This window comes from Vulpes lagopus, chromosome 11 (genome assembly GCF_018345385.1).
Source record: "Vulpes lagopus strain Blue_001 chromosome 11, ASM1834538v1, whole genome shotgun sequence".
Classification (NCBI taxonomy): domain Eukaryota; kingdom Metazoa; phylum Chordata; class Mammalia; order Carnivora; family Canidae; genus Vulpes; species Vulpes lagopus.
In genome coordinates, this window is record NC_054834.1 from 77,201,958 (window position 1) to 77,227,100 (window position 25,143).

Consider the following 25,143-nt stretch of genomic DNA (forward strand, 5'->3'; position numbering starts at 1 on the left):
GATTCCTCACTAAGCATGGAGCCTGATGTGGGGCTGGATCTCAGGACGCTGAGATCACAACCTAAGCCAAAACCAAGAGTTGGATGCTTAGCCAAATGAGCCACCCAGGTGCTCCACTCTGACTACTTTCTGAGCAAGGGATGAGAATGGGGCAACAGTGGAGGTGGGAAAGAAGCTAGGCCAGAGGGAAGAAGGATGTGGAGTGTAATGGTAGCAGTAGAGTTGAGAAATGGTTGTATGGATTCAAAATATATTGATGAATATTGTCTATGAATATATACGACTGTCTCCAATCATCTACATTGGAGAATATATATATGTTCATATACATATATGTATATATACACAGATAGCTATATAATATATGGACACATATATATACATATAGAATATACATATTCATTTATGCATTGGTGTTATTCTTTCTACAGTCTTAATATTTTAAAAATTTTGATTTTTATTTTCCTCACAAGTGATTCACATTTGTGAATGTTATAAATCATCAAATACTTTTTTTAATCATCAAATCCTTTGCAGAATGAAGCATCAAATAAATATTTTTAAAAGAAAAAAAAAAAAAAAAGAAGAAAACTAATCTGGAGCTCCAGTCCAGGGTGGCAACATAGGAAGACCCTGAACTCACCTCCTCCATAGGACACACTGATCTATACCTACTCATGGAGAAAGTCATCCTGAAGAACTGAGGGCTGACTGAACAGCTCCTACTCAAGAAAAGATAGAAAGACCACACAGAAAATGGCAAGAGAGATGGAGATACAATAACAAAGGGACCCCCACCTTGGACGCTATAAACTGCAGTGAGACTGAGCAGACTTGTCTTCCCTGGGGCACAGGGGGGGAAAAGCCAATTTAAAAGAGCATGTGAGGGGTGCCTGGGTGGCTCAGTTGGTTGAGGGTCTGCCTTTGGCTCAGGTCATGATCTCAGAGTCCTGGGATTGAGCCCCACATCAGGCTCCTTGCTCAGCAGGGAGTCTGCTTCTCCCTCTCCCTCTGCTCCTGCCCCTGCTCTCTCTCTCTCTCCAATAAATCAATAAATAAAATATTTTTAAAAATTCTAAAAAGAGCACATGAAATATAAAAAGTTAAGCCCTACAACTCTGCCAAATGGTAGAAGAGCTGCTGGAACTCCTTCCAGTCAGAGTTAAAGAACACAAGAACTGAAATGAAAAAGACACTATAGGGAATCAACAAAAGATTGGAAGATGCAGAAGAACATATTAGTGATCTGGAAAATATCCAAAGCTTGAGTGAAAACACCCAAGCTTAACAGCAAAAATTAAAAAAGAATTTTTAAAAATGAGGATATCTTATGGGATCTCTTGAATAACATCAAGCAAATAAACATTCACATGATAGGGATCCCAGAAAAGGAGAGAAAGGAAGGAGCAGAAAACTTATATGAAGAAATAATAGCTGAGAAATTCCCTACCCTACAGAAAGAAACACTCATCTAAGTTAGGAAACACAGAGAGCCCCAAATACAATGAACTCAAGGAATTCCACACCATGATACATAATAATTAAAATGCCAAAGATTAAAGATAGTGAATTTTAAAAGCAGCAAGAGAGAATCTACTAGTTACGTGACAGGGAAATCCCATAAGATTATGAGGTGATTTTTCATCAGAAACTTTGAAGGCCTGGGGCACCTGGGTGGCTCAGTGGTTGAGCATCTGCCTTTGGCTCAGGTCGTGATCCTGGGATCCTGGAACGGAGTCCCACATCAGGCTCCTTACAGGAAGCCTGCTTCTCCCTCTGCCAATGTCTCTGCCTCTACTTCTCTGTGTCTATCATGAATAAATAAATAAAATCTTCAAAAAAAAAAGAAAAGAAAAGAAACTTTGCAGGCCAGAAGGGAGTGACATGATAGATTCAAAGTGCTGAAAAGAAAAAAAACCTACAACCAAGAATACTTTAATCAGCAAGATTACCATTCAGAATGGAAGGAGAGATAGAGTTTCCCAGACAAACAAAAGTTTTATTTATTTATTTATTTATTTATTTTCAAACAAAAGTTTTAAAAGTTCATCACCACTAAGCCACCTGAGTGGCATATTCGGTTAAGCATCTGATTTTTGGTTTTCGTTCAGGTCATGATCACAGGGTCATGAGATTGAGCCCCACATGGAACTCTGCTCAGCACAGAGTCTGCTTAAGATTCTCTTTCCCTCTCCCTCTGCCCCTCCCCCTCTGTGCATGCATGTACTCTCTCTCTCAAATAAATAAATAAATACATCTTTAAAAGAATGAAAGTTCACCACCACTAAACTAGCCTTGTGAGAAATGTTAAAGAGACTTCTTTAGGTAGAAAAGAAAAGGATATAATTAGAAGTGAGAAAATTTGGGATGCCTGGGTGGCTCAGCAGTTGAGTGTCTGCCTTTGGCCCAGGGCATGACCCGGGGGTCCCGGGATTGAGTTCCACATCGGGCTCCCTGCATGGAGCCTGCTTCTCCCTCTGCCTGTGTCTCTGCCTCTCTCTTTCTCTCTCTGTGTCTCTCATGAATAAATAAATAAAATCTTTAAAAAAATAGAAGTGAGAAAATTCTGGAAGGAAAAATATTTCATGAGTAAAAGCAAACATACAGTAAAGGTAGTGTTTACCATTTAAATGTAAATGGTCTAAATGTTCCAATCAAAAGACATGAGGTGGCAGAATGGATTAAAAAACAAGACCCAGGGGATCCCTGGGTGGCGCAGTGGTTTGGCGCCTGCCTTTGGCCCAGGGCGCGATCCTGGAGACCCGGGATCGAGTCCCATGTTGGGCTCCCAGTGCATGGAGCCTGCTTCTCCTTCTGCCTGTGTCTCTGCCTCTCTCTCTCTCTCTCTCTCTGTGACTATCATAAATAAATAAAGAAAAAAATATTAAAAAAACAAAAAAACAAGACCCAGGGGGATCCCTGGGTGGCTCAGCGGTTTAGCGCCTGCCTTCTGCCCAGGGCGTGATCCTGGAGACCCGGGATTGGGTCCTGCATCCGGCTCCCTGCATGGAGCCTGCTTCTCCCTCTGCCTGTGTCTCTGCCTCTCTCTCTCTGTCTCTCATGAATAAATAAATAAGTAAAATCTTAAAAAAAAAAACAACAACAAGACCCATCCATATGCTGTCTATAAGAGGCTCACTTCAGACCTAAGGACACATACAAACAGAAAGTGAAAGGATGGAAAAAGATATTCCATGCAAATTGAAAGAAAAATAAAAGCTCCGGTAGCAATACTCATATCAGACAAAATAGACTTTAAAACATAGACTGTAGGGGCGCCTGGGTGGCCTGGTGATTGAGCATCTGCCTTTGGCTTAAGTCATGATCCCAGGATCCTGGGATCGAGTCCCATATCAGGCTCCCTGCAGGGAGCCTACTTCTCCCTCTGTCTCTGTCTCTGTCTCTCTCTGTGTTTTTCATGAATAAACAAAAACTTTTTTTTTTTAAGTCTGTAACAAAAGACAGAGAAGGACATTACCTAATATTAAAAGGAACAGTTCAATAAAAATATGTAACATGGTGGAAATGTAAATTGGTGCGGAAAACAGCAAGGAGCTTCCTCAAAATTAAAAATAGAGAGGTATACCTGGGTGGCTTAGTCAGTTGAGCATCCCACTCTTAATTTCAACTCAGATCATGATCTCAGGGTCCTGAGATCCAGCCCAGAGTTGGGTTCTATATTCAGCAGAGAGTGCTTGAGGATTTCTCTCCCCCTCCCTCTGACTCTGCCCCTGCCCCCACTCACATGTGCACACTCTCTCTAAAATAAATAAATAAATCTTTTTAAAAAATTAAAAATTGAAATACCATGTGATCCAGTAATTTCACTACTCGATATTTACCCAAGAAAAACAAAAACACTAATTCAAAAAAATATATGCACCCCTATGTTTATTGCAGCATTATTTACAATAGACAAGATATGGAAGCAACATAAATGTCCACTGACAGATAAATGGATAAAGAAGATATGGTATGTGTATAATATATATGTATGTATATAAAGTATATATGTGTGTATATATATATATAATGGAATATTACTCATCCATAAAAAAGAGTGAGATCTTGCCATTTGTGGCAAAATGGGTGGATCTATAGGATATCATGGTAAGTGATTTCACTTATATGTGGAATCTAAAAAACAAAACAAAAAGCAGAAACAGATCAATAAATACATAGAACAAACATGGTTACCAGAGGGGTGGGAGGTGAGGGGATGGGCAAAATGGATGAAGTGGAGTGGGAGGTATAGGCTTCCAGTTACAGAGTGAAAAAGTCATGAAGTAGAAAAGCGTAGCACGGGAATATAGTCAATGGTGTTGTACTAGCATTGCATGGTGACAGATAGTAGCAATACTTGTGGTGAGCACAGTAGAATGTATAGAATTGTTGAATCACTATGTTGTGATGTAATGTTTTGTGTCAATTATTCCTCAAAAAAAGAGAGAAAAGGCAATCCTAAAATTCATATGGAAACACAGAAAATCCTTAACAATCAAAGCATTCTTGAACAGAAACAAAGGGGTAGATGTTGACATGTTTGACACCATGTTCTGGTGTCAAAGTATATTACAAAGCTACAGTCACCAAGAGATGTACTGGTATAAACCCAGACATGTATCCCAATGAAGCAAAACAGCAATAAACTCAGCATATGTGGTTACTTGATCTTGGACACTGGTGCCAGAAATTCACAGTGGGGACAGGCTAGTGTCTTCAATAAAATAGTGTTGTGGAAAACTAGATATTTACATGTAAAAGAATGAACTGAAGACTGATCTTACAGTGTACAAATACTACACTATATATTGAAAATTTGCTATTAGTAGGTCTTATATTAAGTTTTACCACAAAAATAATGAATAAAAAGGGCATGAGAAAGCTTTAGGAGGTGATGGATATGTTTATTGCATGGGTTGTGATGTTGTTTGGTTATATCAGATTCATCAACTTGTATACATTAAATCTGCACAGCTCTTGTATGTCAATCATACATCAATGAAGTTGGATTTTTTTAGATTTTATTTAAGTTCAGATTAGTTAACATATATGTATTATTAGTTTCAGGGGTAGAATTTAGTGATTCATCACCTGCACAAAGTTGTTTTAAGAAAAATCCTTCAGATGTGCCATTGAATATGTTCCAGAAATATTTTATTATTCCTCTTTGACCGTCTAGATCCTAATCTTCTCCTTTTCCAATTAAATAAGGGTAGATGATTTTCCCTCTTTTAGAATTCTTTCCATCCGCCTATCATTCCAAACAGAAAAGCTAACAATATAAATACCACACAACCTGGCAGTACCATTTCTGGTTATATACCCCAAAGAATCAAAAACAGGATCTTAAGATATTTGCATATACGTGTTCCCTGCAATACTAATCACCATAGCTAAACCAATGAAAACAAACTAAATGTCCATCAGTGGATGAATGGGTAGAGAAATGTGGCATATACACACAACAGAATATTATCCATAAACAGAGGAAATCCTGCTATATGCTACAACAGATGAATCTCAGGGACATTTTGTTAACTGAAATAAGGCAATCACTGGACAAAATACTGCACAATTCCACTTATATGAAGTATATAAAATATTAAAATAATAAAACAATAAATAGAAAGGTGGTTACCAAGGAATAGGGACAAGGGATTTGAGAGATTGCTGTTCAAGGAGTACAGAGTTTTAGTCAAGGAAGATTTACAGATCACTGTACTTAATGAAACTGTATTGTACAGTTAAAAATTTAAGAAAATAGGTTTCATAATATGTATTAACTTTAAGACATCTTGATTTTTCTCTTATTAATACTAAAGTTTCTTGAAACACAACTGACCTATACTACTATTCAGGATCAAGCACCATGACTGGAATGTTATAATTTTTTAATAAATAATTTATATGTTCATGACATGATATATGGTTTACTTAATGATTCACAGCAATATCTGCCTTCCAGACCCAGGGTAGGGGAAAAAAAGACATCTCTGAGGCATTTCCACTCAGTCACGCTTTTGGAACTTGTAATAAGTAGAATGTAAACTCCACAAAGCAAAGACATGTACTGTTGTGGCCAATGCCATATTTCCTGTAAGGAACAGTAGTGGCCCACCCCCGGGAGCACTCAATAAATACCATTAATGAAAGAGTGTACGCCCAAGTTAACATGTTCTATTCTGTGTTGTCACTAAACCTCCCTTCTACTGGTCTTACTATCCTGGAAAAAGGCCATCAGAATATTAATGGAATAAAATAAATAAATAAAATAATAAAGTCTTTCTTATTTTTTTAAAAAAGAATATTAATGGAGAGAAATGGATTCACTTTTGTTACTTTCTCTAACAAATAAACAATCTTTACAATCGTCAACACTGAGAGCTATCTGATCCTGTTGAGTAAAATTATCTGTGTTCGGCTCCCAGTAACAGGGTATTCTCTCTTTATATTAACCCAGACAATGTGGACAGCCATTGAGAACCAAGACAATGAGGTAAGATCTGTAGCCAGACCTCCATCCCACCCTTTATTCACCTTGTTGATACCAATGAGTGCTTATGTCATGTCACGTGTTCCCTACATCCCATAACCAGCTCCTTTTCCTGCTTACCTCCATGGTGAGGGCTTCTCCAGCATTCTTCCTTCCATTCCTGTGTGCAGCTTTTCTAAGTACCCTTAAGCCCTCCTCAGGTTTGTTGGTGATAATCAGCCACCGAGCAGACTCTGCCAGCCACCTGATCAAAGAAGACAGAGGTGGAGCCAAGTCTTTCACATGCCCATGCTCTTTGTCCTGAAATGCCTCTCTCCTCCCCTCTAATAACTACCTCTTGTTTTGTTATACCAGAAAATATAAATTTATGCTCTCTTGTACCACTAGAAAACTGGGAGGATGACCTCTCTATGCAGCACATTTTCACGACTGGCAATATAGAGCAGGAGTCATATTGTCCCTTGACTCTTATTCAGGGGACTATTGCCAGGTTTGGCAAATAAAGATAGTGTGCCTAGTTAAATCTGGATTTAGATAAACAGTGAATATGAGTAATTCTTGAGTGAAACTATGTCTCGTGCAATGTTTTGGACCTACTTACACTGAAAAATATTTACTGTTTATTTGAAATTTCACTTGAATGAGACATCCTGTGTTTTATCAGGCTAGCAAATAAAAATACAGAACTCTCAGATAAATAGAAATTTCACATAAACTATGAATAATTTTTAGTATAGCTATACTCCATGAAATATTTGCAACATTATACCAAAAAGTTTGTCATTGACCTGAAAATCAAATCTAACTGAGTGTCCTTGATATTATCTGGCAACCCTACCTGTTCAGCTTCTTGAATTGTACATAGGACACTTATTAGGAGAACATGTGCTCAAGTGTTACCTAAGAACCAAACAGAATTCTTAGAACCTGATTCCATGTATCTTGGATCCCAGGATCCTCTAAGACAAAGGAAAAAAGAAAGATTATACCTTGAGAAAAGAAAAAAGACAAATAATGGTACAGAAACCACTAGCTGAAGGGTGTGCCAGTCTCGAATGGCAAAAGCCAGTCCTCCCAGGGTCATCTGTCCCACACAAGCGGCACAGATAGCCACTACTATTGCCATGGCTTGCAGTCGGGGTTCTGTCCATTCTACAACTGAAAGAAAACACAAACAGGATCTTGACTCCAAAGTTGGAATGTCAGAGTCACAGCTTGGAAAATGTTAAAGATCCAAAGTGTTTACTTACACAACATAATAGTATTTGTCATGATGGTCACGGTAGAACAGCCAGCCAAGATGCGGAGCACACAGTAAATGACGAAGGTGGGAGCAAAGGCTGCGCAGGTGTCAGCAATGGCCAGCTGGAGGTAACACCACCTGAGAACTAACCTCCTCCCCAACCTGAGGAATGGGAACACGTTAGACGTGGGAATAGCAATCCGATACAAAAATTACTAAAAGAAGGCACACTTTGAAATTTAGGGCATGTTTTAATAAGTGAAACTTTGCCCTTGAAACTTCAAAGAATCAACAAGTAGTCAACAGGAGATCGTCCCAGAAGCAACCTTTCTGTTAGTGAACAGATGCTGAGTATAACAAAGCTTCTTCCCCAGTCTGTTACCAGATCTTTGAGACCAACCGAAGCTGCCCAAGACAGGTTGCAATACTGGAAATTTTATCACATCACAAATGTCCCTTGTACTAACGCATGCATGTAACTCAGTAGAGTCTATGCAGTGTCTAGAACATGAGGGGGCTGCTATGAACCAATTTGTGTCCTTTCCCCTCCCTCCAATTCCTATATTGACTCTCTAATACCCAGTGAAATGGTATTTGGAGATGGACTTTGAGGGAGGTAATTAGGTTTATATGAGGTCATGAGAGTGGGGTCCTTAGGATGGTGTTAATGTTCTTATAAGAAGAGGCACCAAAGTAAAGAGATTGCTCTCCTTATCTTTCTGCCATGTGAGGCTATACCAAGAAGACAGCTGCCTTTAAGCCAGCTGGTGTTTTATTGTGGTAGCCTGAGCTGACTAAGACAAGATCTAAATCTGTACTTGAGGCTCTGAGGCCATGCAGGTCATAGATAAACTCTATGAAAGGAACATCCAAGGAACAATACATGAAAGTTGCTGATGGGTTGCATTAGAGTCCTTCTCTGCTAAATTTGGCTTTATAGGCCGTGAACAATGTTTCCCTGAAATAAGATAGAAGGAAGCCACAGCTCAGAGAGGTTACAGTAAGTTCTCAGAGGAAAGGATTAGGCAAGATGAGCATAAAGAAACAGAAAAGGAGAGGATCCCTGGGTGGCTCAGCGGTTTGGCGCCTGCCTTTGGCCCAGGGCGCGATCCTGGAGTCCTGGAATCGAGTCCCACATCGGGCTCCCTGCATGGAGCCTGCTTCTCCCTCTGCCTATGTCTCTGCCTCTCTCTCTATGTCTATCATGAATAAATAAATAAATTTTTAAAAAAAGAAACAGAAAAGCAGAAGGTATTTTTATTTTATTTTATTTTATCTATTTGAGAGAGAAGAGTGAAAGAGCAAGCAGAGGCAGAGGGAGATGGAAGGGGAGCCAGAGAAGTAGACTCCCCACTTGGCTCCTCCTTCCTTTCTAAAAATATCTTCTCCAGGGACGCCTGGGTGGCTCAGCGGTTGGGCATCTGCCTTTGGCTCAGGACAGGATCCCGAGCTCCTGGGATCAAGTCCCGCATCGGGCTCCCTGCATGGAGCCTGCTCCTCCCTCTGCCTGTGTCTCTGCCTCTCTCTGTCTCTCATGAAAGATAAATAAAATCTTAAAAAAAAAATATCTTCTCCAGGTGTCTGGGTGGCTCAGTCAATTATATCTACCTTTGGCTCAGGTCATGATCCCCGAACCCCCGGATCAAACACCACATTGGGCTCCCTGCTCAATGGGGAGACTGCTTCTCCTCTTACCGTGCTTGTGTGATCTCTCTCTCAAATAAATAAACACAATAAAAATCTTTAAAATGCAGTGATATTTAGAGTGGTAGGCATTTGGTAACAATCTGGTTGTCCATCACCAAAAAATGGATTAGATGCATTGTAATGGATCTTCACTGTGGAGCACCATGCAGCAATTAGAAGAATGAACTAAAAGTACACATAGGAATATGTATATACCTCAAAATCATAGCAGTGGGTGTACAAAAGAAAAATAATGAGATAATACATTTACATAAATATGTGAATTAAAATATATGTAAACCAAACAATGTCATTTCTTTTGTAAAAACACATATCAATTTAAAGAAACATAGTCAATGCATTGATCCCTATTGGGAAGAAGGAAATGGGATTGGGGCATCAGGAAAAAAAATGAAACAAAAACATACATACATGAAAGGAATTTATGGCCAAATTAATGAGGACACTGTCTCATGAAATGAGTATGATAATTCAACCCCATCAGTGGTTTGATATTCAAAGGAAGAGAAATTTGTGCTGTGCAAAATATAAAGACTATTGTTTTATCGGTTATTAATTATGCAGTTTGGCTCTATGTTCACCATTGCTTTTTTTTTTTTTTTTTTTCCGGATGCAGAGGAAGATTACTCTTCCCAGCCTTATATTTAAGTTAGAGCCACATGTCTGTACTCTGACCATGGACTAAGGACAGAAGTGGCCAAGGCCACTTCCAGGCCTGTCCATATAACGTCCACTTGAATCCTGCTCATTTTTTCTGACAATATGGCTGGAAACAAAAAACATGTATATTAAAAAGTTATACAATGGATGTGTGGTTCCCTGAGCCACTGCCTAGAGGATGAGGGCCACATGACCCACACCAAACTGAGGACAGTGAGAATCATGATTTTATTAAAATCACCAATTACGATTCTTGGGTTCTTACAGTAACTAGCTACCTTGGCTAACACGTTAATGTTTGAATAATTGTGTTTGATGAAGAGAATTAGGAAAGATATTATATGTACTTCTTTTTTGGTATAGGTTTCTCAAATTTATTTGAAAAAATATTTTATTTAATGGGCACCTGGGTGGCTCAGTCAATTAGGTGTCCTACTTTTGATTTTGGCTCAGGTTGTGATCTCAGAGTCCTGAGATCAAGCCCTGAGTCACGGTCCATGCTAGGTGTGGAACCTGCTTAAGATTCTCTTTCTTCCTCTTCCTTTGCCTACCCCAACTCTGTCTAAAAAGATTTTTTTTATTTGAAAATAAAATGTGATGTAGAACTGTAAACATGTGTATAAAGAGATTTCAAAATTACATATACATTTTTACCAATTTTACTGAAAACATATATTTGCGATGGATATAAATATAACAGTGTTGGCTCCCACTCAAGTGGACTTGTTCTTAGCTCTTTATTTTGAAAATTGTCAAATATGAAAGTTTAAATAAATACTTTAATGAAAATTGCTATAAATCTCAAGCAGATTCCTCACTAGATAGCATTTTGCTATATTTGCTTTATTTCTTTGCCTGTGTGAACACACACACACACACCCACACAAACTCTTTTCTGTTGAACCATCTGAATGGCAATTACAGACTACATGACACATCACTCCTAATTTTTTTTAGCATACATGTATGAAGAATACAAGTCATTTCTAGGGGTGCCTGGGTGGCTCAGTCAGTTAAGCATCTGATTCTTGATTTCGACTCAGCTCATGATCTCAGGTCTCAAGATCAAGGCCCATGGTGGACTCCATGCTCAGCACAGAATCTGCTGGAGATTCTCTCTCTCCCTCTGCCCCTTTCCCTACTCTCTCTCTCTCTCAAATAAACAAAAATATTTTTTTAAAAAAGAATATAAGTAGTTCCTTATATGATTACAATTCTATCATCACACCTAAGAAAACTAACAATAGGGGATCCCCGGGTGGCGCAGCGGTTTGGCGCCTGCCTTTGGCCCAGGGCGCGATCCTGGAGACCTGGGATCGAATCCCACATCGGGCTCCCGGTGCATGGAGCCTGCTTCTCCCTCTGCCTACGTCTCTGCCTCTCTCTTTCTCTCTCTGTGACTATCATAAATAAAAAATAAATAAATAAAAATAAAAAAAAGAAAACTAACAATAATTCCCTACTAGCTATCAGATGACATTCAAGTTACCAAAAAGGTCCTCCAAAAGTCTTTCTAGATGTTAGTTTTCTTTTTCCCATCTATGCTCTGGTAGTTACACATCCCATATGATTTTTGTGTTTTTGTGAACCTTTCAAAATCTAGAATGATTTCTCCATGTATTTTTCTCATGACATTGCCTTTTGAAGATTCTAGATCAGTATAGAATGTGAATTATGAATGATGTAAAAAGTATTTTTATCTATGTTCTCACTTTTTTTTACCATAAGCAAATTTTTTGTCAGAAAATAACAAAAGGTTAAAAAAGTACATATTTGTATCTTATTTGCTGGTGGCTTTGAGCACCCTTTCAAAATGAGGCAGGAATAGGGAAGGAACGATGTTGCCAATGGGTAAAGAGCCATAAGGAGACAAGCTTGTACTCTATGGTACTGAGAGTACCATTTTTCTTCATCACTTTACTCCAAACCCTGAAACATAGGTCTTCTCCTTTCTTTTGCAGTCAGGAATAAATAGGGTGAACATAAATTTTTCATCTTCAATAGGGTACTTTTGAGACCAAGAAGGAATGTTATTAACAATTAAACCAAAAATGTACCAGCAAATGGGATGATTGGTCTCTAAAAAAATTAAAAAAAAATAGAAGATGGGGTATTGCATTGGATATTTAAAGGGAAGGGATTCCAGAAAGTGATGTTGAATAGGTCTAAGATCAGACAAATGTACCCTTAGCATAAGAAAATTGTGATCGTGTTGCTAAGGTAGTTATCTTGCTCAAAGCAAGTCAACTATAGACAGAGATCTGACCTGAGGTTGGAGCTTCTATATGAGAAATAGATTTTAGTTTAGTCCAAGGCTTGAAAATTATTTGCTAAAATGGACTCAGTACTACTGATGAGTATAATGGAAAATAGAATCTTCACAACTTAATATTTATAATATTTAAGATATAATTCATAGTATCCTGCTGTGTGATGAACCAAGAAAACGGAATTCCATTCTCTAGACTATGGAAATATTTCAGATCTTCTGCTGAGAGGAGACAAAGTTTGGAATTAACCAACAAGGATTTTAAAGTGGTAATATAACTATTCTCAAAGACATAAATAAACTACGATTTTTTTTTAAACTACGATTTTGATAAATGAAATTCACAGCTTAGAAACAGGTATTCTCAGAGAGATAGCAACACAGGTAAACCAAAGTTATTGAAATTCAGGAGTGAAAAAGTGGTTTCTAATTCAAAAATTCACTGAATGGACTTAACAATCATGTGGACACAAGAGAGAGACTGTTTGAAGACAGATTAATGGAAATTGTGGAAGGTGAAGAACAGAGAGAAATAATGATTTAAGAAAACGAGGAAAGAGCCCAGGAATGCTATTACACCAGGAGGCAGCAAATAGTTCCTGTAAAAAGCCAAATGGTTATCATTTTAGGCTTTATGAACCACATATTCCTATTTTTCTTCCTTTATTTTTGTGTTTCTTTTTTTAGAGCAATTTTAAGTTGGATGCAACATTGAGCAGAAAATATAGAGATTTCCAATATATATTGCCCGCATGCATGCACAGTCCCCACCTATCAATATCTTGTATCAAAAGAGACTTTTTGACACAATGAGCCTACAGTGATACATCATTATCCCCCAAAGTCCATAGCTTACATTGAGGTACATTTCACAGGAGATGGGTATTAAGGAGGGCACTTGCTGTGATGAGCACTGGATATTATATGTAAGTGATGCATCACTAAATTCTATGCCTGAAACCAATTTTACCATATATGTTAACTAACTAGAATTTAAATAAAAACTTGAAATCATTTCTTGGTGTCTTCTTCAATTTCTTGCATAACTGTTCTACAGTTTTCAAAGTAGATTCTTTACCTCTTTGGTTATGCTTATTCCTAGGTATCTTATGATTTTTGGTGCAATTGTAAATAAGATCAATTCCTGGATTTCTCTTTCTTCTGCCTCATTGTAAGTATTTAGACATCCAACTGACTTTTGTGTGTTGATTTTATATCCCGTGGCTTTGCTGAACTCCTGTATCAGTTCTAGCAATTTTTTTTGTGGAGTCTTTTGAGTTTTCTACATAGAATATCATGTTGTCTGCAAAGAGTGAAAGTTTGACTTCTTTGCCAATTTGGATGCCTTTTATTCATTTTTGTTGTCTGACTGCTGAGGTTAGTGATGAGTGGACATTCAAAACATTCCATGGTCATGGGTTGGAAGAACAAATATTATTAAAATGTCTATGCTACCCAAAGCAATCTATACTACACATTCAATGCAATTCTTATCAAAACACCATTTACATTTTTCACAGAGCTGAAACAATCCTAAAATTTGTATGTAACCAGAAAAGAACCCAAGTAACCAAAGTAATGTTAAAAAAGAAAACTAAAGCTGGAGACATCACAATTCCAGACTTCAAGCTATATGATAAAGCTGTAATCATCAAGACAGTGTGGTACTGGCCCAAAAACAGACACATAGATCAATGGAACAGAATAGAGAACCCAGAAATGGACTCTCAATAACTAATCTTTGATAAAACAGTCTCTTCAACAAATGATGTTGAGAAAATTGGACAGCCACATGTAGAAGAATGAAACTGGACCACTTTCTTCCACCATACACAAAACAAGCTCAAAGTGGATGAAAGACCTAAATGTGAGGCAGGAATCCAACAAAATCGTAGAGAAGAACATAGGGAGCAAACTCTTTGACCTTGGCTGCAACAACCTCTTACTAGACACATCTTTAAAAGCAAGGGAAACAAAAGCAAAAATAACTATCGGAACTTCATCAAGATAAAAAGCTTTTGCTCAGCAAAGGAAATTCAACAAACCTAAAAGGCAACCTATGGAATGGGAGAAGATATTCACAAATGACATATCAGATAAAGGGCTAGTTCCAGAATCTATAAAGAATTTATCAAATTCAACACCTCCAAAACAAACAAACAAAAAATCCAGCCAAGCAATGGGCAGAAGATGTGAACAGATATTTCTCCAAAGAAGACATACAGATGGCCAACACACACATGAAAAAAATGTTCAATATCACTTGACATCAGGAAAATACAAATCAAAACCACAATAAGATACCACTTCACATTGGTCCGATTGGCTAAAATGAACAAGTCAGTAAATAACAGATGATGGCGAGGATGCAGAGAAAGGGGAACCCTCTTACACTGTTGGTGGGAATGCAAACTGGTATGGCCACTCTGGAAAACAGTATGGAGATTCCTCAAAAAGTTCAAACTAGACCTACCCTATAACCCAGCAATTTCACTTCTAGGTATTTATCCAAAGGGTACAAACATAGTGATTTGAAGGGGCACATGTAAACTGCCATGTTCATAGCAGCAATGTCCACAATAGCCAAAATATGGAAAGAGCCCAGATTTCCATCAACAGATGAATGTTTTTTTTAAAGATTTTATTCATTTATTCATGAGAGAGAGAGAGAGAGAGAGAGAGGCAGAGACACAGGCAAATGGAGAAGCAGGCTCCATGCAGGGAGCCCAATGTGGGACCCGATCCTGGGACTTCAGGATCACACCCTGGGCTGAAAGGCAGGTGCTAAACTGCTGAGCCACCCAGGGATCCCCCAGATGAATGGTTAAGGAAGATGTGGTATATATATATATATATATATATATATATATATATATATATATATAATATTACTCAGCCATCAAAAAGAATGAAATCTTGCCATTTGCAAGGATGTGGGTGGAACTAGAGAGTATTATGCTGAGCAAAATAAGTCAGAGAACAATAAATACCACTCACCCATATGTGGAATTTAAGAAACAAAATAGATGAATATAGGAGAAGGGAAGGAAAAATAAACTAAGATAAAAACAGAGAGGATGGCAAACCATAAGAGACCCTTAACTATAAAGAACAAACTGAGGCTTGCTGGAGGAGAGGTCAATGGGGTAACTGGATGATGGGCACTAAGGAGGGCACTTGATGTTGTAATGAGAACTGGGTGTTATATGCAACTGATCAATCACTAAGTTCTACCTCTGAAACTAAGATTATACTATATGTTAACTAAGTTGAATTTAAATAAAAAAAATTTTAACTTGAAATTAAAAAAAGAAAGAAAACATAGTTTCTGTACAATGAGCTGCCATAGCAGCTAAAAAAAGAATGAGATGTAGCATTGTTACAATAGTCAAAATGTGGAAACAACCTAAGTGTCCATCAATGGTTGAATGGATAAAGATGTGGCATACACACACACACACACACACACACACACACACACACACACACACACTTATATACACACACATACAATGGAATACTATTTAGCCACACACAAAAAAAATCTTGCTATTTGCAATTATATGGATGGACTGTGAGGGTATTATGCTAAGGGGAAGAAGTCTGACAGAGAAAGACAAATACCCTATGATCTCATTAATATATGGAATCTAAAAAACAAAACAAGGAAACAACAACAACAAAAACCAAGCTTGTAGATACAGAGAACAGAATGGTGGGTGGGGGTGGGTGGGAAAAATGAGTGAAGGAAGTCAAAAGGTATAAACCTCTAACAATAAAATAAGTAAGTCCTGGAAATGTGACTTACGGCATGGAGATTCTGGTTAATAATACTGTATTGCATATTTGAAAATTCCTGAGGATAGATATTAACAGTACACCTCACAAGGAAAGAAACTTCTGTAACTGTGTTTGGTGACAGATGTTAATGAGACTTATCATGGTGATCATTTCACAATACATACAAATAGCAAATCATTATGCTATACACCTTAAACTAACATAATGCTATATGTTAATTGCCCCTCAATTAAAAATAAATATAAGTACATTTTTAAAGGAAAAAATGTTTTAAGAAACTTCAGAAGTCACTGTACAATTTTGCATACCTATCAGCAATGAATGAAAATTCCTGTTGTTCCACATTTCCACCGGCATTTATGTTGACAGTGCTTTAGTTTTTTGCTATTTTAATAGGTGTGTAGTGGTATCACATTGTTGTTTTAATTTGCAATTCCCTAATACCATATATATGTATGTTTATTTGCTATCTGTATAACTTCTTTGGTGTCTATTCAAGTCTTTTGCTCATTTTTTAATTGGGTTGTTTGTTTTCTTACTGTTGAATTTTAAAGATTTTATTTTGGATAACAACCCTTTTTGCAAGTATATTTTTTCCTGGTGTGTGACTTGTCTTCTAATTCCCTTGATTTTGTTCCTTTTTCATTGCAGTATAATATGAAAATTTAATTAGCCATTTCACCATATTTAACTAATGCCATTTCCACTGGCATTAGTTACATTCACAATGCTGTGTAACCATCGCCACTATCCACTGCCAAAACTTCAAAATCCTCAACAGAAATTGTGTGTCCATTAGGCAATAATGTTCCAGTCCTCTTTTCCCTACCCTCTGATATCTCTATCTTTTTCTCTATGAATCAGCCTATTCTAAATATTTCATATAAGTGAATATAATATTTGTCCTGTTTTGTTTATCTTAGTTCACTCTGCATAATGTTTCATGGTTCATCCATATCTGTAAATATCTGTTTGAGTTCCTTTTTCAATTCTTTTAGTTTTATACCTAGCAATGGAATTGTTAGGCCAAATGGTTTCTCTGCACTTAATTTTTTGAAGAATTTCCAAAATATTTTTCATAGTGGTGACACCATCTTATCTTCCTGTCAGCTTACTTCGAATTTCTCTACACCCCTGTGAATGCATGTTATTTCCCATCTTGTTTTGTTGTATTATAGCCACTCTAGTAGGTATGAAGTGGTATTTCACTGTGGCTTTGACTTACATTGTTTTCAATATCATGATGTTGAGCATTTTTTTCACGTGCTTATGTACCATTTGTATGTCTTTTTTATTTTTTTATTTTTATTTTTTTAAATAAATTTATTTTTTATTGGTGTTCAATTTACCAACATACAGACTAACACCCAGTGCTCATCCCATCAAGTGCCCCCCTCAGTGCCCATCACCCATTCACCCCCACCCCCCTCCCCTTCCTCCACCCCTAGTTCGTTTCCCAGAGTTAGGAGTCTTTATGTTCTGTCTCCCTTTCTGATATTTCCCACACATTTCTTCTCCCTTCCCTTATATTCCCTTTCACTCTTATTTATATTCCCCAAATGAATGAGAACATACACTGTTTGTCCTTCTCCGATTGACTTACTTCACTCAGCATAATACCCTCCAGTTCCATCCACGTAGTTCCATCCACGTTGAAGCAAATGGTGGGTATTTGTCATTTCTAATGGCTGAGGAATATTCCATTGTATACATAAACCACATCTTCTTTATCTATTCATATTTCGATGGACACCGAGGCTCCCTCCACATTTTGGCTATTGTGGACACTGCTGCTATAAACATTGGGGTGCAGGTGTCCCGGTGTTTCATTGCATCTGAATCTTTGGGGTAAATCCCCAACAGTGCAATTGCTGGGTCGTAGGGCAGGTCTATTTTTAACTCTTTGAGGAACCTCCACACAGTTTTCCAGATTGGCAGAATTAATATTGTGAAAATGTCAATGTTACCCAGGGCAATTTACACGTTTAATGCAATCCCTATCAAAATACCATGGACTTTCTTCAGAGAGTTAGAACAAATTATTTTAAGATTTGTGTGGAATCAGAAAAGACCCCGAATAGCCAGGGGAATTTTAAAAAAGAAAACCATATCTGGGGGCATCACAATGCCAGATTTCAGGCTGTACTACAAAGCTGTGGTCATCAAGACAGTGTGGTACTGGCACAAAAACAGACACATAGATCAATGGAACAGAATAGAGAACCCAGAAGTGGACCCTGAACTTTATGGTCAACTAATATTCGATAAAGGAGGAAAGACTATCCATTGGAAGAAAGACAGTCTCTTCAATAAATGGTGTTGGGAAAATTGGACATCCACATGCAGAAGAATGAAACTAGACCACTCTCTTGCACCAGACACAAAGATAAACTCAAAATGGATGAAAGATCTAAATATGAGACAAGAGTCCATCAAAATCATAGAAGAGAACACAGGCAACACCCTATTTGAACTCGGCCACAGTAACTTCTTGCAAGATACATCCACGAAGGCAAAAGAAACAAAAGCAAAAATGAACTATTGGGACTTCATCAAGATAAGAAGCTTTTGCACAGCAAAGGATACAGTCAACAAAACTAAAAGACAACCTACAGATGGGAGAAGATATTTGCAAACGACATATCAGATAAAGGGCTAGTTTCCAAAATCTATAAAGAACTTATTAAACTCAACACCAAAGAAACAAACAATCCAATCATGAAATGGGCAAAAGACATGAAGAGAAATCTCACAGAGGAAGACATGGACATGGCCAACATGCACATGAGAAAATGCTCTGCATCACTTGCCATCAGGGAAATACAAATCAAAACCACAATGAGATACCACCTCACACCAGTGAGAATGGGGAAAATTAACAAGGCAGGAAACCACAAATGTTGGAGAGGATGTGGAGAAAAGGGAACCCTCTTACACTGTTGGTGGGAATGTGAACTGGTGCAGCCACTCTGGAAAACTGTGTGGAGGTTCCTCAGAGAGTTAAAAATAGACCTGCCCTACGACCCAGCAATTGCACTGTCGGGGATTTACCCCAAAGATTCAGATGCAATGAAACGTCGGGACACCTGCACCCCGGTGTTTCTATCAGCAATGGCCACAATAGCCAAACTGTGGAAGGAGCCTCGGTGTCCATCGAAAGATGAATGGATAAAGAAGATGTGGTTTATGTATACAATGGAATATTCCTCAGCCATTAGAAACGACAAATACCCACCATTTGCTTCAACGTGGATGGAACTGGAGGGTATTATGCTGAGTGAAGTAAGTCAATCGGAGAAGGACAAACAGTGTATGTTCTCATTCATTTGGGGAATATAAATAATAGTGAAAGGGAATATAAAGGAAGGGAAAAGAAATGTTGGGAAATATCAGGAAGGGAGACAGAACATAAAGACTCCTAACTCGGGGAAACGAACTAGGGGTGGTGGAAGGGGAGGAGGGCGGGTGTTGGAGGGGAATGGGTGACGGGCACTGAGGTGGACACTTGACAGGATGAGCACTGGGTGTTTTTCTGTATGATGGTAAATTGAACACCAATAAAAATTAATTAAAAAAAAAAAGACAACCTACAGAATGGGAGAAGATATTTGTATGTCTTTTTTAAAGAAATGTACATTGAAGTCCTTTGTTCATTTAAAAATTGGGGTTTCTTTTTTGTCTTTCTGTTGTTGAGAGTGGAAATTCTTTATATATTCTGAATATTAAACCCATTTCATTGGTCTATTTGCCTATTTTTATGGCTTACATATAATTTACAAATATTTTCTCTCATTATATAGGTTATCATTTCACTTTCTTGATAATGTGCTTTGATGTACAAAAGTTTTTAATTTTTGATGAAGACCAATCCATCGATTTTTTTTGTCACTCATGCTTTTGGTGACATATCAAAGAATTCATTGCCGAACCCAAAGTCATATAGATTCATCCTCGATTTTCTTTGAAGAGTTTTATGGTCTTAGCTCTTGTATTTAAGTCATCAATGTGGAACCCAGGAAATTTAACAAAAATCCCCTACCCTTGGATAAGCAGAGCATGACCAACTCCATTTTGTGCTACACCCACCACCACCTGTATCACCCCCACATGACCTGCTTATTGCTTAAGGCACTTCCCCACCCTAGTCAAGCCACTGGGCACACCCTAATCGGAAATTGGCTCATAACAATATAACCCTGCCTTGTGCCCACCAAAACTGCACACCAATTCTGACCAAAGTAATAGGCCAGCTCAAATGGATACTATAGGGTAAGATGTAATTTAATTGGCCACCTGCGTGTGGACCGACATGACTGTGCAACTTTCTGCGTATCCCATTGGCCACTGGCCCCTATAAAGCTGCTACGCCTCTTAGTCTCGGGGTCCAAATCCCTGCTCCGCTGTGTCGGATATACTTGGACCCAAGCTCGAGCTTGTAATAAACCCTCGTGTGTTTGTATTGGTGTCGGCTCCTTGGTGGTTTCTTGGATTCGCAATCCTGGGCACAACAATTAATCCATTTGGTAATATTTACTATGGCTTTAGGTAAGGATCCAACTTTTTATTTTGCATGTGGATATCCAGTTGTTACAGCACCATTTGTTGAAGGGGCTATATTTTACCAACTGAATGATCTTGGCACCCTTTTCAAAAAATGAATCAGCCAGAGATATATGGTTTTATTTTTATTTCTGTAAGTGGGTGGTTCTGTGTTATGGAACTGTTAGAAATGGACTCTGGCTCTGAACACTTTACAAGCTACATTTGTGGAGGCCAAGAAAAATTAAGGCCATCCCACCTAAAGTTTAGCATCAGCACAAGTACAGCCATCTTAGGCCCCTGGGAATAAGAGCTGAACTTTATGGGAAAAACTGCAGAATGTCCTCAATGTCCTCGGCAGGGAATCCCATATCAGAAAGACAACAGCCCAAGCCAGTGGCAGAAAGTCCCATATTAGAATGAGAACAGAACTCAATGCCCTTGAAAGCCCCATATCAGAATGTAAACAGAACTTGAGAAATTCTTCCATCCTTTCTGAAAATCCCCTAGACCAGCCTATAAAAAACTCAGCTGTAACCCACCTCGGGGTCCAAGTCCCTGCTCTGCTGTATCGGGTGTACTTGGACCCAAGCTCGAGCTTGTAAATAAACCCTCGTGTGTTTGCATTGGTGTCGGCTCCTTGGTGGTTTCTTGGATATGTAATCTGGGCACAACATTTGGGGGCTCGTCTGGGATCCGAGAGACCCCTAGGACCCCATCTGGAGGGTTTCACGCGTGGTGAGTGACTCAACTTTTTCCACCTTTTGTGCGCATATTCTCTGAGAGCTCTAACCTGTAGGAATTCCAATCTGTATTGGGTCGGCATTGGCTTAGGCGGACGTGCTGGTGGGCCATCGACCGGGGGTCTTGAGGAGACGTCCCTTGCCCCTGCCTGGAGGACGGGGTCCTCATCTGTATGGAGGACGGAGGTCCTCATCTGTAAGGGGGACGCAGTCCTCATCTGTAAGGGGGACGGAGGTTCTCATCTGTATGGAGGACGTGGTTCTCATCTGTAAGGGGGACGGAGGTCCTCATCTGTATGGAGGACGGGGGTCCTCATCTGTAAGAAGGACGGGGGTCCTCATCTGTAGGGAGGACGGGGGGTGCTCATCTGTATGGAGGACGGGGTCCTCATCTGTAAGAAGGACGGGGATGCTCATCTGTATGGAGGACGGGGGTCCTCATCTGTAAGGGGGACGGAGGTTCTCATCTGTATGGAGGACGGAGGTCCTCATCTGTATGGAGGACGGGGTCCTCATCTGTAAGGAGGACGGGGGTGTTCATCTGTATGGAGGACGGGGTCCTCATCTGTAAGAAGGACGGGGATGCTCATCTGTATGGAGGACGGGGGTCCTCATCTATAAGGGGGATGGAGGTCCTCATCTGTATGGAGGACGGGGTCCTCATCTGTAAGGAGGACGGGGGTCCTCATCTGTAAGAGGGCCAGCTGCCAGCCCTTCAGATTACTTTCTGTCATCTTTGCGGCCGCACTGGAACGTTTGTCTGTTACTGTGTTCTTGTTACCTGTTTGCGCACTGATCTGTGTTGACTGTTTGTGTGCTGGTCTGTGTTACTGTGTTCTTGTTAACTGTGCGTTTGACTGTGTTATTTGTTAACTGTCTGTGCCTTGGTGTGGACGGGGGACATAATGGGGCAGATGCAAACCACACCCTTGTCTCTTATGCTCTCCCACTTCTCGGATGTTACGGAAAGAGCTCGTATTCTGAGCATAGACATACGGAGAGAGAGATTCCAAATTTATTGCATATCAGAATGGCCAACCTTTGACATGGGATAGCCCCGAGAAGGAACTTTTCACCTACCTATTACAGGTCAAGGCTGTGATCTTCAGGGACAAACAGGACGGCCACCCTGACCAGGTGCCCTACATCCTGGTCTGGCAGGACATGATCGAGAATTCCTCTCCTTGGCTAAAAGCATTTTTACTCCCCAAAACACACAACTTGGCTGAAGGTAAGGAGAGACTCTGGGTCCACTGCCAGACTCTAGGGGCAAGTCTCCAGGCTGCCGCGCAAGCCTACCAATCTGGCCGAGGTATGGTTATGTAAGACAGGGTAAGGAGGAGAGTCCCACAGCCTTCTTAGAGAGAATACTAGGAGAGAAGAGCTTGCAGGACTTATAGTAGCAGAAAGAGTCAATAATAATAAAGTCCGGAAGAACACCAAACCAAACTAAGTGACCAGCAGACCTGAAACCTAGCCAAGATCCTGCTGGCCACAACCATGAACGACCCACAGGAAAGGCGGAGGCACCTCAAGAAGCTGGCTTCAGGGACAGGTAAGGAGAATGGCCCTGGTCCCTGTCGGGAGTGCCCTAAGCTGAACAAAAACCAATGTGCTTACTACAAAGAAGAGGGCCACTGGGTGAAAGACTGTCTTAACAAAAAACCTAAGGCCCCTGCCAAGATCTTGGAAATGGAGGACCTGGATGACTAGGGGAGTCGGGGTTCGGCACCCCTCCCCGAGCCCAGGGTAACTCTCAGAGTGGAGGGGCAACTTGTTGAATTCCTAGTGGACACTGGGGCACAACATTCGGTTTTATTACAACCCCAAGGGAAATTGGCAAACAAGACTTCATGGGTGCAAGGGGCCACGGGCACCAAACAGTACTCATGGACTACCCAAAGAACTGTGGGCTCGGCATGGGCTGGGTATTCCATTCCTTCATGGTCAGGTCGGGATTTGCTCACCAAGATGGGGGTACAAATTTGTTTCCACCCGAAGGGGCAAAAATCCTAAACAAGGAGGGGCACCCTATTCAGGTGCTTCTCCTGAGTTTAGAAGACGGATATTGTCTCCACCAAATGCCCTCAGCTCCAATGACTGACATTGACCGTTGGCTGTGGGAATTTCCCCAAGCATGGGCAGAAACTGGGGGAATTGGGCTGGCCCAGCATCGACCGGCCATATACATAGAACTAAAACCGGGGGCAGACCCTGTCAGGGTCCGCCAATACCCCATGCTTCTCGTAGCGAATCACACCCCACATACGGCGACTACTGGACTCGGGCATATTGAGGCCTTGCCAATCGGCATGGAACACTCCCTTGCTGCCGGTTCAGAAACCGCACTCTAACAATTACTTGGGTGAGTTCCGTTCCCAGCACCCTCTTTTGATATCCTGTTGGCGGAGGAGGAACAGGACACATGGCCTGCGAAGCACCAGGGACTTGCTACAAACCATAGTGGCTCTAGGATACTGGGCCTCAGCTAAAAAAGCCCAGATCTGCAGAGCAGAGGACAGCACAGACGGTGACCAAGAAATTGCTGGAAGACATCTCACTGAGGTATGGTTTTCCTGTTAAGACTGGATCAATGGCCCAGGATTCGTCTCTAAGGTAACACGGGGAGTGGCACTAGTACTTGGGGCAGATTGGAAGTTACATTGTACACGTAGGCCCCAGAGCTCAGGACAGGTAGAGAGGATGAACAGAACATTAAAGGAGACCTTAACTAAATCAGCCCTGGAGACTGGCAGGACGGGGTGACTCTCCTCCCCTTCGCCCTATATAGGGTGAGGAACTCCCCATATAAGATGGGACTGACTCCCTACGAGGCCATATTCAATATTCCTCCACCTGTTATCCCCAGTTTAGCAGCAGGTTTCCAAGGTGAACAGCCTCTGGCATGTTGGAACCCATCGAAAGGGAGTCAGGTTCAGATCCCCCAATCCGGAGTGGCGGAGATGGGCGCCGAGGCGTCCAGTGTGGTAACGCAACCGATCCGGAGAAGCCGGCGGGAGCCCCGGGGAGAGTTCTCTTTCCTTTGTGAAGGACGGGGTGCCCTGGAATGGGCTCGCCCCGAGAGAGGGGCCCGCGCCTTGGAAAGCATCGCGGTTCCGGCGGCGTTGGTGTGGCCTAAGCTGAGGGCCCTCTATGAGACTGGGCCACCCCCGGGCCCCCATCGATACCGGCCAGGTGACTGGGTGTACATGCAGAGATACCGACACCAGACACTTCAACCTCGCTGGAAGGGACCCTACCTCGTGATCCTGACCACTCCCACCTCTCTCAAGGTCGCAGGATTACTCCCTGGGTCCACTACACCCACGCCGGGCCAGCTGCAAGGACTTTGTTAAGACTGTGCCGTTCTCACTTACCCCACTAATGTTGTTTATGCTCTGTCCTCTTCATGCCAGAACCAATCCCCATTAGCCATTTAAAAATGTGCACCCAATTCAGCCTTGCTTTTAAAGTCTTTTAAGGTTTAAAAAGATAGGAGCATCTTAACTGTAGAGAGGCTTTTGCAAGCAAGGGGCAGGGGGTTATGTGTTGCCCCAAATGAGGAGTGTTGCTTCTTTACTGACCACCTAGGAATAGTTCAGGAATCTATGGCAAAAGTCAGAAAAGGTTTGGCTAGAGGTAAACGGGAACGAAAACAGCAACAAGGTTGGTTTGAATCATGATT

General features: G+C 40.4%; 1 protein-coding gene across 3 annotated transcripts in view; it reads right to left on the minus strand.

Moving 5' to 3' along the window:
• Nucleotides 1-25,143, minus strand: part of LOC121471979 (solute carrier family 22 member 9-like) — a 41,454-nt gene that overhangs the window by 13,579 nt on the left and 2,732 nt on the right. For all 3 annotated transcript variants that reach the window (XR_005982741.1, XM_041722916.1, XM_041722915.1), the window contains exons 4-6: nt 7,747-7,901; nt 7,486-7,654; nt 6,617-6,740 (exon numbers count right to left, since the gene is read on the minus strand). Coding sequence is in view for 2 of the 3 variants with exons in the window: in XM_041722916.1 (XP_041578850.1) it covers nt 6,617-6,740; nt 7,486-7,654; nt 7,747-7,901 (448 nt within the window). In the remaining variant the exon portion in view is untranslated. The remainder of the gene's footprint in view (nt 1-6,616; nt 6,741-7,485; nt 7,655-7,746; nt 7,902-25,143) is intronic.